This window comes from Vanacampus margaritifer, chromosome 6 (assembly GCF_051991255.1).
Source record: "Vanacampus margaritifer isolate UIUO_Vmar chromosome 6, RoL_Vmar_1.0, whole genome shotgun sequence".
Classification (NCBI taxonomy): domain Eukaryota; kingdom Metazoa; phylum Chordata; class Actinopteri; order Syngnathiformes; family Syngnathidae; genus Vanacampus; species Vanacampus margaritifer.
In genome coordinates this window covers 15,310,813-15,336,023 of record NC_135437.1, presented here as the reverse complement: position 1 = coordinate 15,336,023, position 25,211 = coordinate 15,310,813, and the positions used below count along the sequence as shown (strand labels likewise).

Below are 25,211 nucleotides of genomic sequence, written 5' to 3'. Positions count from 1 at the left end.
TGTTGTGTGATGAAGACGGAGATGATGAAGATGACTCATCAAAAGCTGCTTTTGCACAACCAATCCTACATGAACGCAACCAAACGGAAAGAAATCCTTCTTTCACGCCGTCAATAATTTGATTATCTACCTTACATCTTGGCTTCTTATGTAATGTACAGTTTTCCAAATCATGTCAACGTTTAACTGAATGTGTCTCTAATGAGGTGAACAAATATAGTAAAATAAATGTAGGTATTACTCAAATTTATTATCTTTTTAATAAAAGACAATCAATATGTACCAATTTATCCGATATACATTTAAGTCTTGAAATGTGGACGATCCTTTTTTAAATTTCATTTCCTTTGATATTTTCATTTAACCTTTAAATTGAAGTGCCTGCGTTATTATTGCGCCACATCCTCATCCAAATCCAAATCAATAGAAGTCTTCATGAACTTTCACCTCCATGAACTATCTTGAGAATCAATTGAATTGTGATGATAAAGTTATGATATGGCTTCAACATTTTTCCACCTGCAGCATGAAAAGGCTTAATTGCATCGCGTGACCTTTGAACTCATCTTGTAGCGATTTCTTTATCTGAATGTAATGAAATGTCAGGTGTGTTGCATTCAATGACTGACGTGACGATGAGAGGATTTCAAGACATAAAGCCTGCCAGCAAATTATTATTATTATTATTATTATTATTTTTATTTTTATTTTTTTTAAAGAGTAAAAAAACCACACACACACATGTTCCCATATTGATCTAAATGAAACGTGTGTGTGTGTGTGTAGAGAAGTGTCATCATGGGATGGATGAGCGAGTGTGTGTCTGCCACAACGCAATTATGCGTCGCTCATATAAGGTTAATGCCCCCGCATAGCGCTCACTTAAAGGTCAAACGTATTCATTGCCTCTTCTCAAAATGCAACGCTCTTGGCCAAATGTGCTAACCTGCTAACCCGCTAGCATATCTTGAATGGCGTTTTCATGCCACTTGAGCGACTGATCGTTTGTTTTGTTTTTTTATTGGGGGGGGGGGGGGGGGTTGGCAAAACATATTCAGCAGCACTCCATTTTTTGGTCCATATGTACTAAAAGTAAAAATGTTGTTTGCCCACCAGGTAACTGCTAACGAACAGTTAAAAATGGTCCATATTGGTTGTGTGATTCAGTCTTTGGTGTACCTAATGGTGTGGCCACAAAGTGAGGGTGTGGAGGACGGACCCCTGTGGGACTCCGCACAGACAAGCTGATGTTTGTTCTAATAAAAGCATTGTCCTCCTCATCATCACCACCGTAATCATCATCATGTCTGCGAGGGAGGGAGGTGTGTGTGTGTGCGTGTGCGTGTGCGCGTGCGCGTGCGCGAGCGTGAGCGCTGGCAAGCGCAGACCTCATCAATGGGCACAGATGTGCGCCTTATGTAAAGCGCTCGTGTTAATTGAGGCTAATTGCTAAAACAGCCGAAGAAAACACTCAGGCTCATTAAGGACTCGCAGGCTGCTAATTTAAATAAGTACATATTGATAGCAAATATTGATTATATGTAGGAAAGTTGCGGCCTTTATTAATTGTATAAGCAATGTCTTAAGTGACCGTTTAACATTTTCTACTGCCATACAAAAGTCATCAAATTTTCATTTTTTTTTCATTTTTCTTTTTTAATAATGATGCATTTACATTGTACAGTTCATTTCAATTTTGTATTTTACTTTAATGTACTCATTTTAATTTCTCAATTTGGAAATTCAATTAAGTCCCCTTAAGACACTATCATCAATTGTCCTGTATGTGTGAAATGAGATTACTAAACTTTTAATATTATTCAAAAAACATTTTTTTTAATTGTACTTATTTTAACCCCAAGGGGAAAATTAAGTTTACACTCTACCATATATTTGTAACATTCTTAAAAGTCATGCAAAAATAGATTTGTATTTGCATATAATAATTCAAATTTTTTAAAATTTTTAATTTATGTTTAGTTTGGGAGTTTCACCACATTTTTATCCTTCAAGCGAAAATTGATTTTACACACTATAATGTTCTTGAAATGCTTAACTGTAAAAAGAGGTTAAGGTGTATCAGGGTAAAAAAAAAAAAAAAAGCTAAATAAAAAGCAGACAGCATAGTTGTTTATGACATATCAAATGAATATTGGACTCCATGTGTTGGACTATGATGACAAATGTGAGCTGGAGCATATTCCGTTACATTGCTGATTATCCCATTAAATGAAAGCAACACCTACTATAGGAATGAAAGCAATTATATCCTAATTACTTCTTTCATTTATTCTCTGCATTATTTTACACAATTAAATTGAGGGGATCGGCTCTTCTCATATGAACAGAAAAAGGTGCACAAACTTTAGACTAAAACTCGTCACTCGGGGAGGAAGGATTTGAAAGGAAGAAATTAGAAGGCGACAGAAAATGTGTATAAGAAAAAAACAAAAGGAAGTCATTTATATAAAAAAAAATGTCTCAAGAAAAAAGATTAAAGTTGTATTTTTAGATAATTAATTTAAAAAAGAAGACAATACTGTTTTTTTAAAGATAAAAGTAAATATCTTACTAGAATAAAAGTAACATTACTGGAATCCAAATGTAAATTATTGTGGGTAAAAGTCATACTTTTAATGGTGAAAAAAAAAAAAATACAGTAGACCCTACTATTTGCGACGGGTAACGACTAAGCCTGACTGCAAAAATAAATAAATAAATAAATAATCTTACAAGAACGAATGCTCAGTTTATATTTTTTTAATCTCAATCTTACTAGACTAAAGTGAAATTTTGATATCGTTTTTAAAAAGCAATATTTCCACATACAAAAAAAGTGTTTAAAAAAAAAAAGTCGGGTAAAAGGTTGTAATTTAACAGCAACAAATAATTTAACGTGGTTTACTTTTCCTGGCTAAAAAGCAGTTTGATCTAAACTTGTCACACCACTCACATGAATTTCGCTAGCGGCATTCGATCGTAAAATGACGCTGACACACAAAAGCAACCTGACCGCATTTTGTGGTGGTTAGCTAGCAAATGGTCGTGTTCCGACTTGTAGGACGTTTGGTACAGTGTTAAGTATGTGTAATGCTTATTAGCACCACCTACAGGACTGGAGAGGAACAGTCAGGCCCACACAGTTTCTTTCTCTGCTGTCTTCATCTTATCAGCCTGCAACATTGCCTGCTGACTGTTTTGTAAAGGCGCACGCACGATAGACGTGCGGAATGACGCATGCAAATAAAATGTCCTGATGACGGGGAGAAAGGAGGTACAGTAAAAAAAGAGAACATTTTAGCGCACAGAAGCGAGCTCTTCTTCCTCATTGCGTTCTTAGCGCTTTGTCATGTTGTGAAACCACACTTTTGGTCACGCACCAGCAACCGAGTGAAAGGAGCCGCGGTTTATGCTCACGCCCGATTAGCACGTTAAGTGATCCTAAACGACGGTGCTAACCCTTCGTCACGCTGTCACGCGTTCATTAGCTTCACTAAACAGCCGAGACATTGACAAACGCATTGGGACACTTTTCTTCATTATTAAACCAAACATTCCATAATGGTAGGATATCATAGTGTAACTAATGTAATCCACACGTAATGTAACTAAAATAAAGTAGCTAACCTAACCAAGTAACGCAATACAACCAAGTAGCATAACTAACATTACGAACTCACGTAACCAACACAACCAACTGATGTTATGGAGCCAGCATAAGTTAGCATAACCTAACTAGCATGAGTAGCAGCTAACGAGATGTAACCAACTAGTGTAACCTAACTAAAGTAACACCAATAAGTATCGTAATGTAACTAACATTACGTAACATAGCAAATGCTACTAGCTTAAGATAACTAACACGATGTAACTAAGCTAATATAACCAACTAATGTAATCACATCAATGTAATGTAATTAACAATCAACTAATGTAACTAGTGTAACACAATTATTGTAATGTAACTACACTAATGCAGCATAGCCTGCTAAGGTAACATAACCAAGTCGCGAATGTATTGTAACAATAAATAACATGATTGACGTACTGTAAGAAAACTAATGTGACAAATATAAGTCATTAACCTAGCAAAAACATGTAACTATTTAGTTGCTAGAGGTTTCATCATGTGACTTTGCTGTAACACATTAAAAGAAAACACACAATGTGCTTTTCATTGTCCTCCATTAGGGTTAAAAGTGTGTTTATATGAACGGCGGCTTGTTTGTTTTAACCCTAGCAAGACACGATGACACAACACAGAGCTTGACCCCAGAACCGATTATTTCGTTTCCCATTACGAGAGACAAATGGTGAAAATAAAAAGTGTGTTGTTAGCCGCAAGTTAATAATGTTTTAAACTAAAGTGTTCTTTTTAATGCAGCATAGTGGATGAGAGTATCTACACTTTCAACCAGATCCACGTGTTCTGTGATCTATTGCTTCATCCTTGAATTGTCAAGCCCTCTTCTTCTTCTTCTTGCATATCCATTACACTTTGCAGTCACACAGCTTTATTGTGTGATTGTGTGTGCACATCACGTTGCAGCCGCGGGCGTCAGACCAGGAGAATAGGCTTTAAAGGATGGGGGGTGGGGGGGGGGGTGTTGTAGTGTGGAAGGGATTTAGGGGAGAGGGTGTTGAAGGAGTGGAGGGCATCCAAACAAGAAACCACAGAGACCTGTAATCCTTCTGAGCTACGCTAAGAGGCTAACAACTGTATCGCACTTGTGTTGGTGTAGAGCATCAGAGTGAATTTCTGAACGTTCCCATAGTAGCTAACACTGTAGCTAAAAGAAAAAGATAAACTTCTCGTTACAGCAAAATCCCTCCCCGTTACATCGCCGGCTCTCAGCCGATACTTGAGCACCATGTCGAAGACTGAACTGTACTTGCCTCGAACAGGATTGTTCGTTTTGTTCATTATTCATTTAAAATGTATAAATACAATTAAAAAAAAGAAACCAAAAATTAATTGTATAATTTTTTTTACATTAATCAATTCATTACATTACATTAACTCATTCAATGCCATTGACGGCTATAGACGTCAAAAATCAATTTTAACTATTTCTATTAGTTTAACATTTTTCCCACTTTTGTTAACAAGAGTATAATGCGATTAATTACGATTAAAAATTGTAATCGCCTGATGCCCCTCATTTTTTAATAATCTTTTCCTTATAAAAAAAGATTATTAAAAATAAAAAAATATATTTAAAAAAAAATAAAAAGAAAAGATTATTAAAAATTAGGGGCATCTGGCATTTAAAATTTGTAATCGTAATTAATCGCATGACTTCACTAGTTAACTCACGATTAATCACAAATTTTATATCTGTTCTAAATGTACAAAAAAATTTCATACTCTTGTTAATAAAAATGGAAAAAATATGTTAAACTAACAGAAATAGTTACAATGAATTTTTGACGTGTATAGCTGTCAATGGCAGTGAATGAGTTAAAAAGAACATTTACATTTACTTTAAAAAAAAGTATGTTTCTTGATTCCATTGTGAGTCTGTTAGCCACTAACCACTTTTATGTTCACACACTACTTCATGCTATCTAGTTATCTCCTGAGCTACCATCACAATATTCCCAAAGGACATCAAGTACTATAAATATAAGTAAAGCTTTATTAACTGTACAGGCAACATTTTAAAGCAATGTTTTAGTTAATCAAGTAAATCTACTTTGTCATCAGCATAGTTAACTGTGTTTATAAAAAGATGAGTGTCTTGTGACGCAAAGAAAAGATTATAAAGCAGAACAGTGAGTCTTGACGGGACAGAAGTGAGACACAGAAGGGATAAGAAGATAAGAACAAAGATGGTGTCTAAACAAGACGAGACGTGCGAGTACACCCTTGAAGATTATACCAGTACAGACTAAGAGAAGCTCAACCACGACACTGACAAATGATCATTTACGTTATTATTTATTTGTAAATTTTTAATGCCATGGGGCAGAACAAAAGTATTGTTTTCAATTGTTGCTCGGATCATATTTCCGAACATGACCATAGTTAATGATGTTAGAAGCAGTTTTAGCCATGATATTAGCTACTGAGTTCACCATGATGTTAGCAACGACATTAGCAACAGTGATAGCCACGATTTTAGCAATGACATTAGCTGCAGTGTTAGCCATGATGTTAGAAGCTATTTGTTAGCCATGATGGAAGACCTAATAAGATTGTCGTGTGAGTGTGCGCGCGTGTGCATGCCCACGTACTGTATGTGTGTGTGTATACGCGGTGCTTGAGTGGATGACGTGATGTTCTGGCAACACCTGTTTGCTTTGCTTGCGCACGACGGCGGGTGGCGGGCACGCAGGGTTGTGACCCCTCCTAGTTATTAAGGTGGAAGCATCTGGACGCAGCACACACACACTGATACCAGCTTTGATTGAACAGGAAACGCCCTCCATTGTTCTTGACTGCTGGCGAGGCCCAGTCCAACAACGAGCCTAGTTCTACGACTCCTACTGCTCATAATAATAGTTATCATAGTAATAGTAAAGGACATTTTTGACAGAATTTTGAGTTTTAGCAATAGCTGCTGCGTTAACTAATGTAACAACAACTAAATGGACTTGGCAGCCATTTCTTTGTCTGTTCAACATGAACGTTAACACCCATTTGCTCCACTTCACTGAAACAAAAGTGATAGTTGTGACTTGTTTATGATGAACACTCCCTCCAGACAGACAAGACCAAGTGGCTCTCAAGTGCTACCGCTTGTGCACAAACAGTAAACATCAATTAGCACCTATAAAATATGCTTTTTTTTGCAACCCCAGACATGTGCCTGACACCTGAAGCATTAAACAAACGTTAGCACGTTAGATATGATTAGCCATGATGTCAGCTACTTTATTAGCATTGAAGTTAGCTACACGGTGTTAGCAACTAAATTAGCCACGATGGTAGCAATATTAGCAATGATGTATGACATTATCTACTATGTTAGCCATAGTCTTAGCCACTATGATGTTAAAAAAGCTTGTGATAGTTAGATAAAAGTTGTGATAAGCTGTGATTGTGTTAGTGTTTGTCGTTAGCAATGCTACCAGCCATGCCGTTACCTATGACATTAGCAATGTTTTTAGCTATTATATTTGATGTGATGTTAAATCGGAATGTTAGCGACTGTGTTTATCCATTATTTTAACTACTGTGTTTGGCAGTTGATTTCAAATGTTGTTGTTGTTTTTAAATACTTAGATTACAATTACTTAACTTTTTCTTAAATTTTGTATGCCAAAATTGTGTGCGTGCGTGCGTGTGTGTGTGTGTGTGTGTGTTTGTGAATTCTTTCACTTCTTCCACTTGCTGCAAATGGAATATGGAATGGTCTGGAACGTAAACTTAACTAAAGTTTAGATCGAATTGAAAATTGTGTTTAACATTTGCTTTTAGTTTCCTGTGTGGTCCTCGGCTAATGAAAACGGCGCAGCTGAAAAAGGTTATGTTTACATTCTGTTGAAACGCAGCACAAAATCTTTGTAAAAGTAGAGAAAAAAATAACAGGTAAAACGTAAACTGACATAGACCATTATATAATGTTAACTATAATATTAGCAGTATATTACAAAGTTCTCTGTAATGTTAGCTGTATGTGGCGTATGATGTAAGCTATTAGCCATAAGTCAAGTTAGCAGTTAATGTGCTAGTCATGATCTAAACTGCGCTGTTAGCCATGATGTTAGCAACTGGTTGAGCCACAATGTAAGCTACAATATTAACAATAATATGAGCCATAATGTTAGCCACAATGTTAGCTACTATGATTTCCATGATGAAAGTTACAGTACAAACCGCGATGTTCGCAATTATATTAGCTACTCTCTAAGCCATGTTATCTACAATGATAGGTATAATGTTGGTATGATATTGGCAACTAATTTTGCCAGGATTTTAGCTATGTTAGGTACAATTTTAGCTAATGTTAACAAGATGTTAGCAAGTGCTAGGTTATGTTAGTGACCATGTTAGCCATGACTTTGGCTACAATGATTGTTTTTTGTTTTTGTCATGATGTTTTTTTTTAGTCATGATGTTACCTACTGTGTCAACAATGACATTAGCATTTGCGTTAGCGGACCCCGCTAGGCGCTTTTTGGAGGGGCTCATGAGTCCAATTGTGGGGGTCAAAACATTTTATTGACAGCCCTTTGAGCCTCAAAACAATCTCTGAATAGATTTTTATTATGGTGCCCCCCCCACAAAAAAAGACTTCATAAATTTAAATGTGCTGCTTGAACTCTGTGCTGAAAGCTGATGGAGTGAGACGGGAGTCAATCATTTTCCTCCAAAGGGACTGGAGTGTGAAATGTCTGCCAGGTGACTGACAGGAAGGTTTTCCAAAGTAAATCTTATATGGGAGTAATGTGACGATCGTCCTGCGGTGTGACGTGTTGATTAGCAGATGAAATAAATCTGATTATGTTCACACGCCACAACCGCTAATCTCGTTTAGAGATGCAATGAGTGAGCCAAAAACAATTAAACAAGTCTTTAATCACGTTACCACAAGCTGCATGAATGGCACATTTTTACACACAGTGAGTTTTACACCATAGCCTTCTGTCACTTATTGAAAGTTTGTCAGCTTTTGCTTTTAGTGTTTTTGCTAGTATTATAGCTAATAAGGGGTGCATTCGGAAATATGCTCTGAGTGCGCTCTGCTTCACTCCGACTGATAGGAAACTCGGAGCGTTGTTGAAATGTGCCATTATGTTATTCAGTGCCCAAAAAAAAAAAAAGGAGTGCCGGAGCATGTTTTAGCTGCTCCAACTGGCGAAAAGGCGCATCCAGAGCATCAGGCAGTAAAGATGGCAACAGTTCAAGTTGCCAATACTACTGTTAGCATTACAGATAATACAGTTTACCAAGGTTATCACAGCAGCTAGCGTCATGACTTACACAATATGTATGATCTCTGGTAACACTATATAAAAAAAACAATTAATTGTGGTGCATTTTTATTTGTCGTTTTTTGTCTTTGTCGACAAAGAAAAATGCAACAGTTTTTCTCTCTCTCTTTTTAAACAGTTTTCTGTAGCGCTATGGCACACTTTATTTACTTTGTGTGACCCCCATAATGAGTGCCGACCTTTCTTTGCACAAACACGCTGCTTCCTGCATGCACTTCCTGTGTTGCTTCTAAGCTACTTCAGTCGGCTGCTGATCAACATCAATAGGCTTCTTGCTTTGACCTTTGCCAGGAATGTTCAAGAGCCAGAAACGCAACCGCGGAATATCACATACGTCATTTATTTGCATATGTTTGTTAGCAAACTAGCTACCTGACAAGCAAAATTGCATGTAATACTGTTATGTAGTTTTTACGTAAACCTGGAAGCTACCTATCTACCAACCTAACTAACCAACTAACTACAAAACTGGCTAGCTCACAAATTAGCAAAATAAATAACCGGTGGGGGTTTTGGGGAGGATTTCTTGAATAATCTGTTGACGTTTTTAACGTCAAATCGCAAGCCACCTAACTAACTAAATATGTAATTTTTGTTGTTTTATGGCTGTCTTACTTTAACTTGCACAACTTTAGGTTTTAATATAGTCTTAACCTATGCCAACTATTGGAGATTTATGGTAGTCGCATTTCAAAATATGTATGTTTTGGAAGATTTATGGTACTCTTATTTTAATTTGCAAAGCTTTTGTGGGATTTATGGTAGTCTAACTTTTAACATGCAAAATTTTGGGGCGGGATTTATGATATTCTTATTTGAATGTGCACACCTTTTATAGGTTTATGGCAGTCTCAACATGCCAACATTTTTAGATTTATGGTAGTCGTTTTTAAATATGCATAACTTATTATTATAATTTGTACAATATTTGGAGATTTACAGTAGTTTTATTTTAACCTTCACAACTTCTGCAGATTGACAGTATCGTTTGTAGTCTTTGTTGTTCATAATTGTTTTTACAATTTAGACATTTACGAGATTTTCTCACACATTTTGCTTTAAATCTTAACAATAACAACTATAAAATAGGAGTGTGTGCGTGCATGTGTGTGTGTTGAGACTACATAAGGTCATCACACAGACCTTTTCACTTGCTACTTTCCACATTCCTTTTTGGCTTTCCTTTTAGATGAGAGATCTGACGGGAAACACACACTCTGCGAGGTGGGAGGAATGTGTCTCTCTTTGTGCCACTGTAAATCTGAATACTCCCCCCTCACTGTCTTTCTGACGACCACAGAAAGTTGTTTATTTGAAAATGACTTTATCCACGATGGTCTTTTTATGGTAAAGAGGCTATTTGTTGTGTGGGAATCTGATTGAACTGCAGCAAATGCACCTTTAACAATGCAGCTGCAGAAGCACTAGAAGATGAGTACGTATTCTTTAAGTAGTCATGGCAACATAGGGTGAAAAAAAAAACACAGTTGGCTTTGAAGAGTGGAAAATGTGTGTGGCTTCTACCAGAGGCCAGGCTGGTCCGGGTAAATCGGGTAAAGAACAGCAAGTTGTGTGTTGTTTTGTGACCATTGCCTTGTCTGCCAGTACTCCACAGTAGCTAGTTTCTTTAGAAAGCTAGCTAGCTAGCCAGCTGTTCTCCATGCAAACTACAAAAGTGATACGCCATAAAAGGTTAATTATTTAATTAGCTAATTATCTAGGTAGTCCGATTATATTGGTTCGTTAGCTGGTTAGCTTAAATGTTTGCTTGTTGGTTAACTAGTGGGTTGGGTTGTTGGTTCATTAGCTGGTCCACAAGTCAGTAAAATAGGTAACTTAGTTAGTTAGTTAGGTTGGTAGATATTAGGTAGCTTTTTAGGTTGGTAGTTAGGTAGCTTTTATGTAAAAAACAAAACAAAACAAAAAACCACAACATAACCAACATTTTGCCGAATATTGAAAAGTGACAAGTTTTTATAAACATACTGTTGTGTACAGTATAATTGCAAGAAATTTTGTAGATAGCTGGCTAGTTTTATAGTTTGTTAAGAGGCAAAGGAGTTAACTATCTTTTGCTTGGTTGCTGGTTATGTAGCTGCATGGCAGGGTCACAACAACCCCACATAAGCACCGCTAATGCACTGGCTAGCACATGGACCAACAGGCCATTTTGTTTTTGTATTTATGAGTTTTATTAGATAGTGCTTAATAATCTGTTCAGTTTTAATCCCTGTAACGTGAAAATAAATATGTTTTCTAAATTTAACACCACAGAGAGGAGTGTTGTCAGGAATCGCAAAATACAGTAAACAAGGCTTTAATATCATGAAGAATCACACAGTTGTCGTCGCTGTCAAACACTGTGTCTGATGAATGAATCCACGCCCCACTCAGAAATGGATGCTACTTGGATGCTAACTTTCTTATGTCTACAAATCCCCACAATTGGATTCTGTATCTCTACATTTGATCACATTTATCGCATTATCACATTTGCATTCAGGCCTGGTTGGCACAACACCCTAGTGAATCATCATGAGTTTCATGTTTCATAGGTGACCATTTTTAATCCCAATCAGGCGAGTCAACAGCGGGAGTTCAGACTTAAGAGCAAAGCAGACATCAATGTGTTCCATGTTTACGTAAGTAGCTCCTCGACAAGCGGCGCAATCAGGCGCTCGCCACAGCTCAACGACAATTGTTGAAATTGACTACAGTGTGAATGCTTTCATTTACTTCCACCGTACTTATTCTGTATTTTTCCAAACATGCTAGCTTGGCAATTGCTACCTTAAAGTAATGGACTACATTCAGTCAGAAAATTGTAAAAATAAAAAAAGACTCAGCAAAACATAAACAAAGTAATAGTTAACCTGGAACGTGTCATTAGCTTTGACATTTCTATGATATTGTCGCAAAATGTTAAGATAGCAGTGCTGTTTGGAAAAGCTTTCAAAAGTCAGTTAAGTGCTTTCGGAGGCTTTTGCTAATGGGTAACCCCTGGCTGACATATATGTGGAAAATAGCTGTAATATGATTGGCTGGCAACCAGTTCAGGGTGTACCCCGCCTACTGCCCGAAGCCAGCTGGGATAGGCTCCAGCACCCCCGCGACCCTTGTGAGGAAAAGCGGCCAAGAAAATGGATGGATGGATAGCTGTAATATGCCTTTATGTTAGCTTCTCTGTGTCTGAGTACATACTAATAGCTTCAACCTTTTCTTTAATGACAGGCTGCATACAAGAGATGTTATCGAACATGGGCATTAACTTTAGAACTTTTATGTTAAACTAATTACTTAATATAATTATTTTTGCCTTACAAAATATTGTGCAAAAACACTTGAATAGTAATAAAGCCTTTTGTTGATGTTAGATATTAGTAACATTTAAATTCTTTATTTCCATATATTAACCATTGTTATACATTATTAACATCTTAATTCTTCATATTAACCATGTCGAAATGTTTTGTAGATGTGAGGTAGTGTTGAACTCAGTATAATTTGACCTTAAGCTGGAACATATTGTTTGGTCTAAAAAATTCCTTCTCAGTGTTCTGTGCGAAAACACACATTTGGTCCTTGAGAACAGAATCTGTCTCGAACACACACCCCTGACCCTGACTCTGTTTTCGCCATCACTCACGGAAAAGTACCAAGAGAGTATGTTTTGTCTACAAATGAAAGAGAGGCGGTCTGTTTAACTATAAGAAGCCATTTTACACGCGGAAGAGACACATTCGGCACTCTGAAATTCCACCTGTTATGTGATGTTTGGAGCCTGTCACGATGTCCAGAGATCTCTGTTAGATTAAATCATTTTTGCAAAGGTGTTTTTTCTTACATTAAATCTGTCTTCAAATTTTTGGAACACGCAAAGAGGACAAAATATATTTTATTCCTCTTCATTGACAAGGTTAGATCATTTGTTTGGTTGTCAGTAATTGTGTTAGATCAATAGTTTGCTAGTTAGTTTAGTAGTTCACACATTTCAAATGGAATGTTAGCTAATGAGTTAGCTATTGAGTTTGATAGTTTGTTAGCTAGTTAGGTAGCTCTCAGGTTTCAAATGGAACAAGGTTAGCTAGCTCATTGGTAGCTCAGTAACTGCTTATGTAGCGTTCAGGTTTATGGAAACATAACATAACTGATATTGCAAATGGGGCAGTTAGCATTAGTATTAGCTTGAAGGTTTGCAACAACACAACATAACCGATGTTCAAAATGGGGCATATGCATCTGGGGACACAGAGGATGTTTTTAAATTTAAGGACATTACAGCATGTTTGTATGTAATAGTAATACGCATTACTGCCACCTAAAGGACCAGGGATAAACTTCAGCTTTGTGATTCAAGTCATAAGGACATGTTTTGTCTGGCCTTGGTGGAGGTCTACATTAGTGATACAGCACTTGTAGCCTAGGGGTTGAGGCGGTTATCTGTATGATTTCCTGCCTTTAAAACTGCCAATGATAACACACACTTGTAGGTGTAGTGATACTTTAGTGCCATTTTATTGCCTCTTGGGCCGTTTGATGAAATGATTCACGCTTGTTGGGTGTTCTGCCAATTATCCGTGAGGCCCTTGAACGTTTCGGACGCGTCTCAGCTTGTGGAGCTTGAACTCAGATGTGACACCGCAGCGCAGCTGGCGTCATAATTGGACCTCTTTATGCTGCGGACCCTGTAACACACACGACAAGCGATGGCGGCAGAGCACGATCAACAAATTACGAATTGAATTGGATCACATTTTAGAAAAAGAGACATAGCTATCTCGGTAGCCCTTCAGACAGTTATTGAGTTATTCTACATGCCAGTTTTGTAGCTATTTAGTTCAGTCAAGAAATGGGTAGCGTAGTAAAAAAAACTATGCTCATATTAACTTAAGATTACTGTGTAACTTGTGTGCTGCTTCTGATAAATTGTTTTTTAAAATCATGCATTAACATCAAATATGCAACAGTTTAAAAGACTAATATGCAAATGCAAATATTGCACAACAATATCACTTTAAAAAAACAACAACAGCTAAATCACTTAAACTAAGGCAACTTCAGCCATAATCAATGGACCTAAATTAAGCTTCTTTATTTACAAATGCGAAATAGCACAGTAGGGTACTACATATCTGCGTTAGCTTGTATGCTATTTTCATTTATTTAGGTAGTCTGCTCATTGATTGTATTATTTTTTTTTAATCGGTAACTAGTTGTTAGCTAGCTCACAGGTTTACAGCTACACTTCACAACTGAGTTATTAAGCCAGTCAATTATCGAGCTATTTAAATCATTACTGTGTCAGTTGTTAGGCTAGTTTGCTGTTACCTTGTTAGGTAGCCCACAGTTTTACAACAGCGCTACATAAGAGTCAGTTAGCTATTTAATGAGCTTGATAGTTTGTTGTTGTTGTTGTGTTTTTTATTATTATTAGTAGCTAGGTAAGTATCTTGCAGGTTTGCAAAAGTATGTAACTGTTAGTTGGTTAGTCAGTTAGTTTTATTTGGTTGGTTGGTAGATATGTAGTTGAGCAGTTTGGCATGTGAGATAGTGGGGTAGTTAGCATTAGCAATAGGCTATCAGCCGATCTTAGTCCAAATAAACATATGAAATGCTTTATCATGAATGTTTGTAATAAAAACTGTGTGCCAAGTTAGTTAGCAAACTTTTTTTTTTTTTTTTTAGCTTAACACTTCAGCTCCAAACGAGCCTCAACCAGGAAGTATGGTGGCCGTGAACTGACTGAAGGGCATAATCTACAGGCTGTCATTTGTCTGCCCCAAGGCTACCTGTAAAATAATGTTTGGTGTTGTTACATCGTTAACAAAATGCTAACTTAATGGTGCTAACCTGATGCCAAATGACTATCCATTAGCCAGCTAAGCTAAAATGGCTTGCTTCATTGTCCAAAATAAAAGCACGCAGAGACCAGTGGTCTTTCAGCCTCTCAGATGTGACTTGGTTGCGGAGGAAGTGGTAGTGGAGGGAGTAGTAGAGGATGTTTAAGAGATTTGTGTGAGTGAAATAGATACCCTCTCCCCCAGCATGGCCCATCTGTCTCCAGCACAAAGAGGCAGGCTGTCAGTCAAACGTTTGTTGGGAAGATACCTATTTTTTGCCCTGGAGACCAGTCTCTGATTATATGTTGCACCCTACACATTAGTCTCTTTCATTCAGAGAACCCCCAAAAAAAGAAGAGAATCCCCTTTTACGCAGGACCTCCGACCTAGCGATGGCGGGATATTGCCGCTTTCAGATAGCAACACAGCATTCCATAATCAGATAATTAATTACAGGACGTCTTTGTCTGGTGTGACATAAAATAGCTTGTGAGTATCAGGATTCAAATTTCATATCTGCCTTATTGTGACAATGTGGCATTACCTTATTATTCCTGTTGGTAATTAATGGGTCATGTGACAGGGTCAACTATAATTGGGAGTTTCTATAGTGCTAGTGGCATGATGATGTCTTGTGTTGCAAATTCACGGAACAAAAAAAAAAAGTTCCACAACAAATTCAAACTGACACATTTTCTTGTGTTTATTATGAAAGTGTAAATGCACATTTCGACTTCATTGTGTGGATTAAAATTGTGGGGTAAATAAATATATAACCTTTGTACAACTGTAGCATTTAAACAAATTTACAATGGATAACGGGTACAATATAGATAAACAACAGGTATATGTACAATTATGTCAATAATGAACATAATCAAATATATAAATCTCATATATATGTACAGTACATCTTAGTGAGTTTTAATATAAAACACTATTAAAGGACATTATTAAGTGCAGTTTTATGGCTTTTAACGAAAAGTGTGAAATCATCTATATGCTGGTTTGATGTTTGTAGCCGTTTTTCAGTCAGTTCAAAGTGTTATGAAGGTCCTTAAAGGCAACTTCTGGATGATTGGTACAAAACAAGGAAGTAATCAGGAAACGGGTGTGGCCAAAGTATTTAAAAGAGCAGACAGCACATAGCACGAATTTGGGTTACTAGTGTCAGAGAGATTTTTGTTATTGTTTCAGGATGGTTCGCAGATCTTAGTTGCGCAGATTGGATTGCGACACGCTTGTACTTGACAGGCGACCAGTCCAGGGTGTAACCCTTTGTCCTTGTAAAAGATTAAATTAGCATAGGCTCCAGCTCACTAATGCGGACCATGAACAAAATAAGCACAGTATGGATGGACGGATAGTGTTACTAATGGCTCAAATGCACTGAATTTCAAAAACATGCCGGATATTGAAAACTTGGCCCGTGCCTGATTTGGGTTGGGAGTACAAAGAGAAAGTCTTTATCAAATTATAAAGTTATTATAAGCTCTTTAGAGTTAATTACAAGTCCTTCTCACACACCCTGTCCAGTAGTGCAGACATCCATGTTCACGTCCTTGAGACATCCTTTGAAGGGCTTGTCTGTTTCCCATGGTCGAAACATCCTTTACAGATCCATTTATAGAAATCCTTTAGATGTCTTTGTCCAGACATCTTTAGACATCCATGCCCCAATATTGTTTCAAAGTCCTAGTACAGTCATGTAGGTATCCGTGTTCAATGTTGTAATATTTTTTACTTCTGTTACCAGTGGTGGAGACATCTTTTAGAGGTTTATACAGTACTGTATATCCGTGTCTAGACATCTTTATGTGTCCATGTCCAGTGATAGAGATTCTCTTTAGAGGTGTGGTCTATGTCTATGGCAGAAAAATCTTTTAGATGTCCGTTTCTAGACATCTTTAGATATCCATGGCTAGACGTCTTCCATCCTTTACGCATCCATGTCCAATGGTAATACTTTAGAGGTCTGCTCTGTGCCCAGTGGTGAAAACATCGTTTAGAAATCCATGTCCAGACATCTTCAGACATCTTCAGACATCCTTGTCTATACATTCTTTAGAAGTCCGTGTCCAGACATCCTTTACACATCTGTGTCCATAGGTGGAAACATCCTTCAGAAGTCTGTGTCCAGCGATCTTTGGACGTACATCTCCAAAATATCTTTAGACATACTTGTCTTGACATCTTTTAGACGTCCGTGTCCAGTGGCGGTGGGAAGTCTAGGCCAGGAGACAGCGAGTCCTGGCTATGTGTGGAGCTGATGCCGGTGTCGGAGTCCGTATCCGTCACGTCCATGGGGAATGAGCCGTGTTTGACCGCAGTGGCCTCATTTTTCACCTTCGAGTTTCCGCCAGTGATCTCCTGGGCGGCGTCACTCATTTGCAGAGATTTGAGCTGAGAAGCCAACTGCCAGCACTCCTGATCCCTGGAGAGCCAAGTGGCCTCAGAGCAGCCGATCTGCTTGTCCACCTCAGCCGCCTGGCTATGGAGGGACACGCCAGCCAAGTAACTGCGCCTCACCTCGGCCTGCATCCTTTCCAGCTCGGCCATGAGCGACTCGTCAGCCTCGGTGGGTGTCCAGGGAGCGGCTGACGCTCCTTCCTGCTCGCCACTCGCCGCCATCCTTTGTTCGGCGTCTATGTCACGACAGAGCTGCGCTACGAGCGCCTGTTGCCTCTGGACCTGGAGCTCCAGCTGCTGGACATCGTCACTGGCTTGTAGGAGCTTGTCGAGCTCCTCTGAGATTAAAGCAAAAGCTTCCGATTTGTTGGGGTGGTCTTCCGGCCCTTCAAACTGCTGGATCTCCACCTCCAGATCCTCCATGTGCTGGATCTGCTCTCGAATAGTTTGGTCCTGGTTGAGGATGAGCTGCACCATGCGATCAATTTCCTCAGTACCGGCGGATGTCTTGCTCTCCGTGTGGAGTTTCTCTAGCTTCCGAAAGGCCTTCCTTACTACGCGTTTCTGCTTCTCCGCAGGAAGAGCCTGAGGGTTCCTGGTGTATCTGCTCCGGTACTTTGTAGGCTTCATAGCCCGCTGAGGCACAACATCGCTGCTTTTGACTAGGACAAACTGGATGAAGGGTCTCTGATCCCCCCAGGCATACCACAGCCTCAGGATTCTGCTGAGGGGCGGTAACACCCTCTCGAAACCCTTGTAGCGCTCCACCAGACTGAAGTCTTCGGGCTGTCCGCGCAGGAGCCGCTTGCTCTCCGGGACGGATCTGTGATCCTCTAGTAATGCCTGAATCATGTCGGCACAGGTGGTGTGCTTTGACACGCCGCAGACCACCTTCTCCTCATTGCACACTGTCACCTGGATCTCCTTCCCAGCGATGGGCTCGCTGTCTTTTGTCCTGGGGAAGACAGGAACAGGAACATGAATGTCTTAAGTATTTACATCCAAGATTTTGCCCCCCAAAAAGTTGTAATGCGGGGGTGGGAAGTATTTTTTTTCAAGGAGAAAGTCAGCTTTTCATTGTTTTTGTTGTCTGATTTAAAAAAAATGGTGTGTTTTTTATTAAAAAAAAAAATCTTGAGGATTTATTGTAGTAATAGTCTAGAGTTTGGATTTGGTATTAATCTTTTGTGACACTGGTCCTGGAACCTTTCTGACACATCTTGTACATGTGTTTTACAGACCCCTCTTTGCAAGCCCTTTGGACTAATTTAATTTCCATTGACGTTTGGCTAGTCAAGATGTTCATTGACTATTTTAAGCATTTTGTGTTTCTCTGAGAGGTCAAAAAAGTAAGAGACAATTTTCCTTCATGGTGTCATCATCATCATCATCTTATTAGACTGTTACTCATTCTCTATTGCTATTTAACCCCTCATTACCTTTGGACCGTAAAAAAACCCACCGTCCTTTTTTCAAAATATATGTCTTCACATGTGGCGAATAGGCCAGCGCTAATGTAGCGTCGCTAATACAGTACACATGACTTTAAATGGCACAGACGTCCAAGTTGCGGCAGCAGGTAATCGAATAAAGTGAAGACATTTCCAGACATTGCGATTGGATTTGTGTGCCGTGTTTAGTAGTCGCATGACAGGCGAAATGTTTGCGTCATTACAGTTAATGTCATAGCTATGTCAGTTAATCCCATTTTATGACTTTGGTGAAATCCAGCCACAACATAAACACATCGCTTCTGGCTGACTGCCAGTGTGAAAGAAATGGCGTTAAATCTTTGCAACAGAGCCTTAAAATGTCACAACAGTGTGACAGAAGTCAGTGTGAGGTGTTAAAATTCACATCCCCCCCCCCCAAAAAAAAAGTCTTTTTTTTTAAAAAAAAATTTTTGTGTGTGTGCAAAAGTATTCCAAAATGTCTAAAAAAGTACCGGTGACAACTTTTTGTTCAGAAAAATTCACAACTTTTTGTAGAAATGCATTTTTATTGAAAATATGCCACTTTTTTCCTTCGAACGGTACCACTTTTGTTTCAAAGAAACCACTATTGTCTCAAAAATGTAGGACTTTTATCTTTTTTTTGGTCAAATGTATGCTGCTTTTCCCCCCAAAAAAACATACACAAAATTTTCTCAAAAACTTACCACATTTTGTTGGAATTAAACATTTTATTCTGTAAATGTAAAAAAAAAAAAACATTCTTGAAAAATTTGCAATTTGTTTTGTTGACGAAAATATATATTTCTTAAATGAAGTGACTTTTTCTTGAAATGATAACACTTTACTCTTGAAATATTTTTTTCTTCCGAAATAGAGTACACCTCTCAGCCAAATACATTCAATGTTTGTCTAAAAAATTTACAACTTTTTTGTCAAATATATGCAAATTTTCCCCCCTCAAAATATACCACTTTTCTTAAAATCAGACCATATTTTGTTGAAAATAAGCATTTTGTTATTTAAAATATACAATTGACTTCCTGTTAAATGTACACATTTTTAAATCCAATTTTCTGTACCATTTGTTTTCTCATGCTACATCTTCTCTTTATTCTCGTAAAATTAGGACTTTTTCCTAATTTTCCTAAATCGTCCTTGGTAGTTTAAAACTCTTGGAGGTCAAAGTCGTGCTCGCTTGTTGAATTTGGATGATTTGTTTGTCGAATACGTCACTCAGCTATTTGCTCAGAGGGTCCACATAACCATTAACCCCCATTGTTGCAAGCCTGCCACATTCCTGACAGCTTGTTCACCACTTCCCCTTGAAAGACGCGCGGTACTTTGCATTCACATCCACGTGGGAAACCAAACGGAGGGATGCAAAGCTTACTTGTTTTACAAGATGATGCTATCTATTGATGCTATGTAGGAGGCCTGCTATGCGGTATAGGATGTTAGGGGAGGCGTCTCATCAATCTTAAGCTTGACAACGGCTATTATTTTCAATTAATAAGGGTTATATTTTTGAGAAATTTTGACAAAAAGAATACATACATTTTAAAGAAAATAATCAGACATTTTTAAGAGAAACCGCATACTTAAGAGAAAAAAACATTTGTATCTGAAAAGTCATAGATTTTCCAGGTTTTTTATGTATATTCTAGAGATAAAAAAAAAAATCAGATTTTAGATAAAAAAGCAATTTATAATTTTTTTTATAATTAGCTTTCATATTTTCAAGAAAGAATAATTTTGATAAGAGTCATAAGCTGTTCTAGAATTTGTATTTATATTTTCCCAAATGGTCATATTTCTGACACACATACAAAAAAAAAAAAGATCGCTTTTTGGGGGGATTTTTGTGTCATATTGTGAGAAAAAAGTAATTTTTATATTTTTGAGAAAAATATAAAAAAAAAATTAAAAAAGTCAGATGATATAGTATTTTTAAGAATAAAAAAAACATTATATTTATATTTACTTTTTAAGTATGTCAGAAAAAAAATCTAAAATTAGTTTTTAAATTTTTTTGTGGGCAAGTAATATTATGACCAGAAAGTCAGATTTTTCTTTGAGAAAAAAGATTTTGGGCCAATAAAAGTCTCATTATGCAGTATTTTATACTTTATTGACTTTATATTTGAGAATTTTTTTTTTAATTTGTCATTTTTTAAAAGATTTCTATTTTTTAGGGAAAAAAAGTGAAAAAGTAAAAAAAAAAAGAAAAAAAAAATCCTATAACCCTGAGCCAATTCATTAAAAAAAATCACACCGGAAAAAAATATTTGGTTTACTTTTCTAAAACAAAATCACTAATTCAAGAAAAACTTCAGCTCCATTCTTCATTTGTGAAGGCAGACTCTTTACGTTCCAGTACATTGTTCACGTGTAACTTTGTTGTGCTACAAGTTCATCTGGTAAAACGAGTCATCAATCATGTCAAACTGCATAAAAGTTATTATTGTGAACTAATAGCATAAGCACAGGTGGATAAACACATTCAGAGCAGGAAAATCGTACAGTACGCGCAAGTGTGTGTGTGTGTGGGGGGGGGGGGGGGGGGGTGTCACCTGCATTTGTCTTCAGGCACAATCGCCACTTCCTGTGCCAGACAGGAAGCACAACAATGGCCCTTGCCTCTTTATTTTCCACTGCAATCTGCTCAGTGTGTGAACATATGAACATTAGGCAGATGCCTCAATCTGGCAAACAGACGTTGGACTGACTTATTGATACTGTATCATTTTCACACAGAAACTAGTAAAGGTAGCCTACTAGGGCAAATGTGTGCATTTTCACACATTTGCACATCAATCGACATCTGGTATGACGTATAAAATAGCGTTCTTCTTCTTCTTCTTTCCATGACAATTTAAGTTAAGATGCGGTGAGTATTGTTTTTTCACATTATTTATCTCCACCTGGCTGACATGCACACCACCCGTTACTCCACCTATACAGTACAATCCGCAATACTGGGAAATTTGATAGGCAGTGGGAAAGGAGTTGAAGGGGCTTTGATGTTTTGGTGAAAACGACGGCTAAACATTCGCTTGCGTAGCGGAAAAGAAAAACACGGGCGGCACTTCCTGTCCGGGGTCTTATCTGGGCGGGGAATGAGGGAAATAACATCATCTTTATCTGCGGGATGAGTCGTACTTGTGATCTGTGAGCAGACACAACACGCCGCTTCCCCACCTTATCTAACAACAACAACCACTACACAAATCTCACACACGTCCATCGGGCACTTTGTCTTCGATATGTTGTATGTTTGTCGGTATGTTCTGCAGCAACAGGGCCAGCAAATTTTTTTGGGGGGGGGGGGGGGGCAAAGATGCTATAAAGACATAGCTGAAAATTACTTTTTATCCTCAAAATTACACTTTTTTTTACTCCAAAATGTAAATTTTTAGTGTAAATATTTTTTTCTGAAAAAGTTTTTTTTTTCTCAAGAAAGATACATTATTTCTAAAAAAATATACAAATGTTCATCAGAAGTAGATTTTATTCAATATACAGCTTTTTCCACAAAACCTGCAACTTTTTTTTAAAATATTGACTTTTTATTTAAAAAAAATCTCCAACAAATTTTTCCACTTTAAAAAAAAAAAGCGCACAACTTTTTCAAAACGTTGGTATGCACAGTTTGTATTAAATAAAATCTATTTCGTGTAAAGTGTCCTCTGACTGGAAAAAAATCTAATAAAATTCTCAATTGTAATTTTAGAGTAATATTTTTTCACTTTTTTTTTATAAAAAAAGTTAATTTTATTTTATTTATTAAATATTAACTCTATAATAGTTTTTTTCCCAATTTTTATTTTTAAATAAAAATAAGACTCACAAAAATGTCTGACTTTTTCTAAAATATATTTTTTTCTCCATAAAACATTACTGTTTTCTTTAGAATACACAACTTTTGTTAAATAAATAAATACCCCCCCACACAAAAAAATATACATTTTTTTTCCAAGTACAAAAAAATGAAAAGGTACAAAAGCAATCTTTTTTCTTTTTTTTATATATATGCATGGCCAAATATTTCTTACCACAAAGAGAATGTTTTATTCATCCTGAAAAGGTAAGTAGTTTTACTTTATTTTTATTGTACGGTGTATGTACCTAGCATCCAATTGCTGATGATGTCATCCCTATTTCACCAGGGGCCATAATGCCTATTATGATAGGACTCTGGGTGGCGGAGTGGTTACCGTCACTTGCCTTTGGTGCATTTCGTTTCCCCGCCTGGAAGACCATATATGTGTGTGAGTGCACCAAAATAAATAAATCCTGTTATGATGATGATTTTCATCATTTCTATACATAGAGGATATTAGCTAGTGCAAGTGAGCTAATAAGTAAAGCTTCCATTTGACAAAGGGTTCAACCAATACGATAGCAAATAAATGCCGCTTAGGTAGTATTTGGATTTTAGGCTCGGGTTTTTGCTAAAATACACTTTTTGTTCCCTCCAATATTTGGAGGCAATTAAATCCAATCCAAGCAAGCTGAGGCTTTTGCTGCTGCCCTCATCTAGTCAAGGACGGCGTCGGCCCACTCCAGACCACTCAAGGCGAGCTTTTGGCCGCGTTTTTTCTGGAGGTGGCATGTTGATTTCACACGCTTTTTTTTTTCCAAAGAAGCGTCATCAAAAAAATATACATGAAAAAGCAAGAGTGAGCCACTTGATCAAATTGCTGCTGTGGATTCAAGAAGTGGTGATGACAGTGTTGGCTTTCAAGATGCAGAAAAGGAAGAAAAAAGGGCGCATAGATATTTTGCAGGTAATTACGGAACGGCGGCGCATAAGTGAACGTCTGGACCAACATTATGCACGTAAATATCACTGAGGAGACCACATGTGACAAAAGCATTGATTAAAAATCAACTGCATAAATCAATTAATTCTAGCAAGCGTGTATGTATGTATATTGTATTATGTTTGCCTTGAAATGCAAATGTGTTTTGTACCACGAGCACACTTGTAACTCAAAAAATTGTATCTCAAATCATCTTTCTTCATTGAAATGAATGGGAATGCCATTAATCTGTTCCAGCCTCTCTTTAGACATAATTCAATACAATATAAATAATTAAAAAGCCAAGTTTTTTTATTCAATTTAAAGGGCATTGTGCTGCTCCTCCTGCCGTGTGCGCTTTGGCTTTCAGTATAATACAGATGTGTATAGAATAGTATGAATGGAGACAGTCATAGATCTACAAGACAACTGGGTTAATTTGCCCGATCGACCAATGACGTCAATAGTCTGCTACGCGAAATAACACTTGACATGTTATATTTAATATTACAGCATTTTTTAAAATATATTTTCTCCCACATATTTCAATTGCCGTCAATTATATGTGAGTTTTTGCTATTTGTGGGCCGGGCCAGTCCCTATCTCCCACGAATAGTTGACTGTAGAGTAAACAAAAAAACATTTAATCGATATATTGCTCCATTTTCTGATCACTGGTTGGTGATTGGCCGAACAATCCTGAACCCTGATTAATTTGTTTTGTATGGATTTTGAGCTATATCGGGTCATTAGTTCTGGGATAAAACAATTGCAAAGTATCAACAAAAATTAATTAAATGACAAGTAAAGGACATAATAGTCACAAAGAAGTTACTCCCAAAGTTCACTTTTAAATTGTAGGATTTCTGTCTTTTTTTCTTTCAAATATTGACCAAAACCCTTCCTACGACCCACTTAGTATCCCTTGAAGGTAATTGCATTGCCAATTCTAACACTTTAAACCACTTTACATGCCTGACCTGGTTTCCACTTGCACGGAAACTCCCACCCAAAAGCTCCCCCTGACAGAGACAATGTAATGTAAACCCCCCTGAAGGGGCTCCCAGCCTGGTTTTAAATGACTCTACCTGTTTTTCAGACGAGCTTTCAGGAAGTTCTTCCCGAATGGAGCCATTGCAGTCGGTCCAAACTCCTCACAAGCACCACCACGTACACTTTGTTACGCTAAACTGACTAAAAAAAAAGTTGCTTGGTGTCCCGGCAGGAACTCAAAAGGAGGAGGAGGAGGAGGAGGAGGACGAGAAGAGGGAGGAGGAGGCAACAGTGGGACGTAATACTGGCGCAACACTGCCCCCACGCACCTACGTGGCCAATTTAGGTACTGCAACATCCATGTTTGTACACTTGAAGAAATTATACGTCAAATTAGACAGAAATAAGAATGCCAGAATATCTTTCACATTTTCTTTAAGAAACCCAAAATACTTGTAAAAATAGTAAAATACTACAGAAATGAAAATGTTTAAAAAATGACCCTTGAGCACTATAGAAAATGGAGGGAAATATATTCAAGTCAGGTGTGAAATTAATCCTCAGCACAACTGCAGTGATGCTTGACTGAGGACTAAAATCTGCTTGGTTCAACCCCCCCTCCCCACCCCGAACCCTTCCCCCCAAACATCCACCCACCCCACCCCATCAGACTGCATTTAATGTCATATAATAAAATGACACTCATCAAAAAATCCGTGACGGCAGAATGACGTGTGATGACACATCTGTATGAAGGCATGACGGTGGGTGAG

At 37.6% G+C, this 25,211-nt stretch overlaps 2 protein-coding genes across 3 annotated transcripts in view; one reads left to right on the top strand and one right to left on the bottom strand.

Annotated features, from left to right (window-relative positions):
* The window catches only part of nts (neurotensin), a 32,381-nt gene that overhangs the window by 3,035 nt on the left and 4,135 nt on the right, over positions 1-25,211 (top strand). For both annotated transcript variants that reach the window (XM_077569557.1, XM_077569559.1), the window contains exon 3: positions 24,671-24,784. The gene's annotated coding sequence lies outside the window, so the exon portion shown is untranslated. The remainder of the gene's footprint in view (positions 1-24,670; positions 24,785-25,211) is intronic.
* Positions 15,459-24,660, bottom strand: rassf9 (Ras association domain family member 9). Its single transcript, XM_077569555.1, has 2 exons — positions 24,534-24,660; positions 15,459-18,144 (listed from the first exon to the last, which is right to left on the bottom strand). The coding sequence occupies exons 1-2, from the start codon at positions 24,578-24,580 to the stop codon at positions 16,977-16,979; spliced, it is 1,215 nt and encodes a 404-aa protein (XP_077425681.1). The 5' UTR covers positions 24,581-24,660; the 3' UTR covers positions 15,459-16,976.

Excerpts from the sequence above, each read along its gene's own strand:
- rassf9 (XM_077569555.1), bottom strand. The coding sequence starts at position 24,580 with ATGGCTCCATTCGGGAAGAACTTCCTGAAAGCTCGTCTGAAAAACAG. Across the intron at positions 18,145-24,533 it reads AAAGCTCGTCTGAAAAACAG|GACAAAAGACAGCGAGCCCA; the intron begins GTAGAGTCATTT and ends TGTCTTCCCCAG.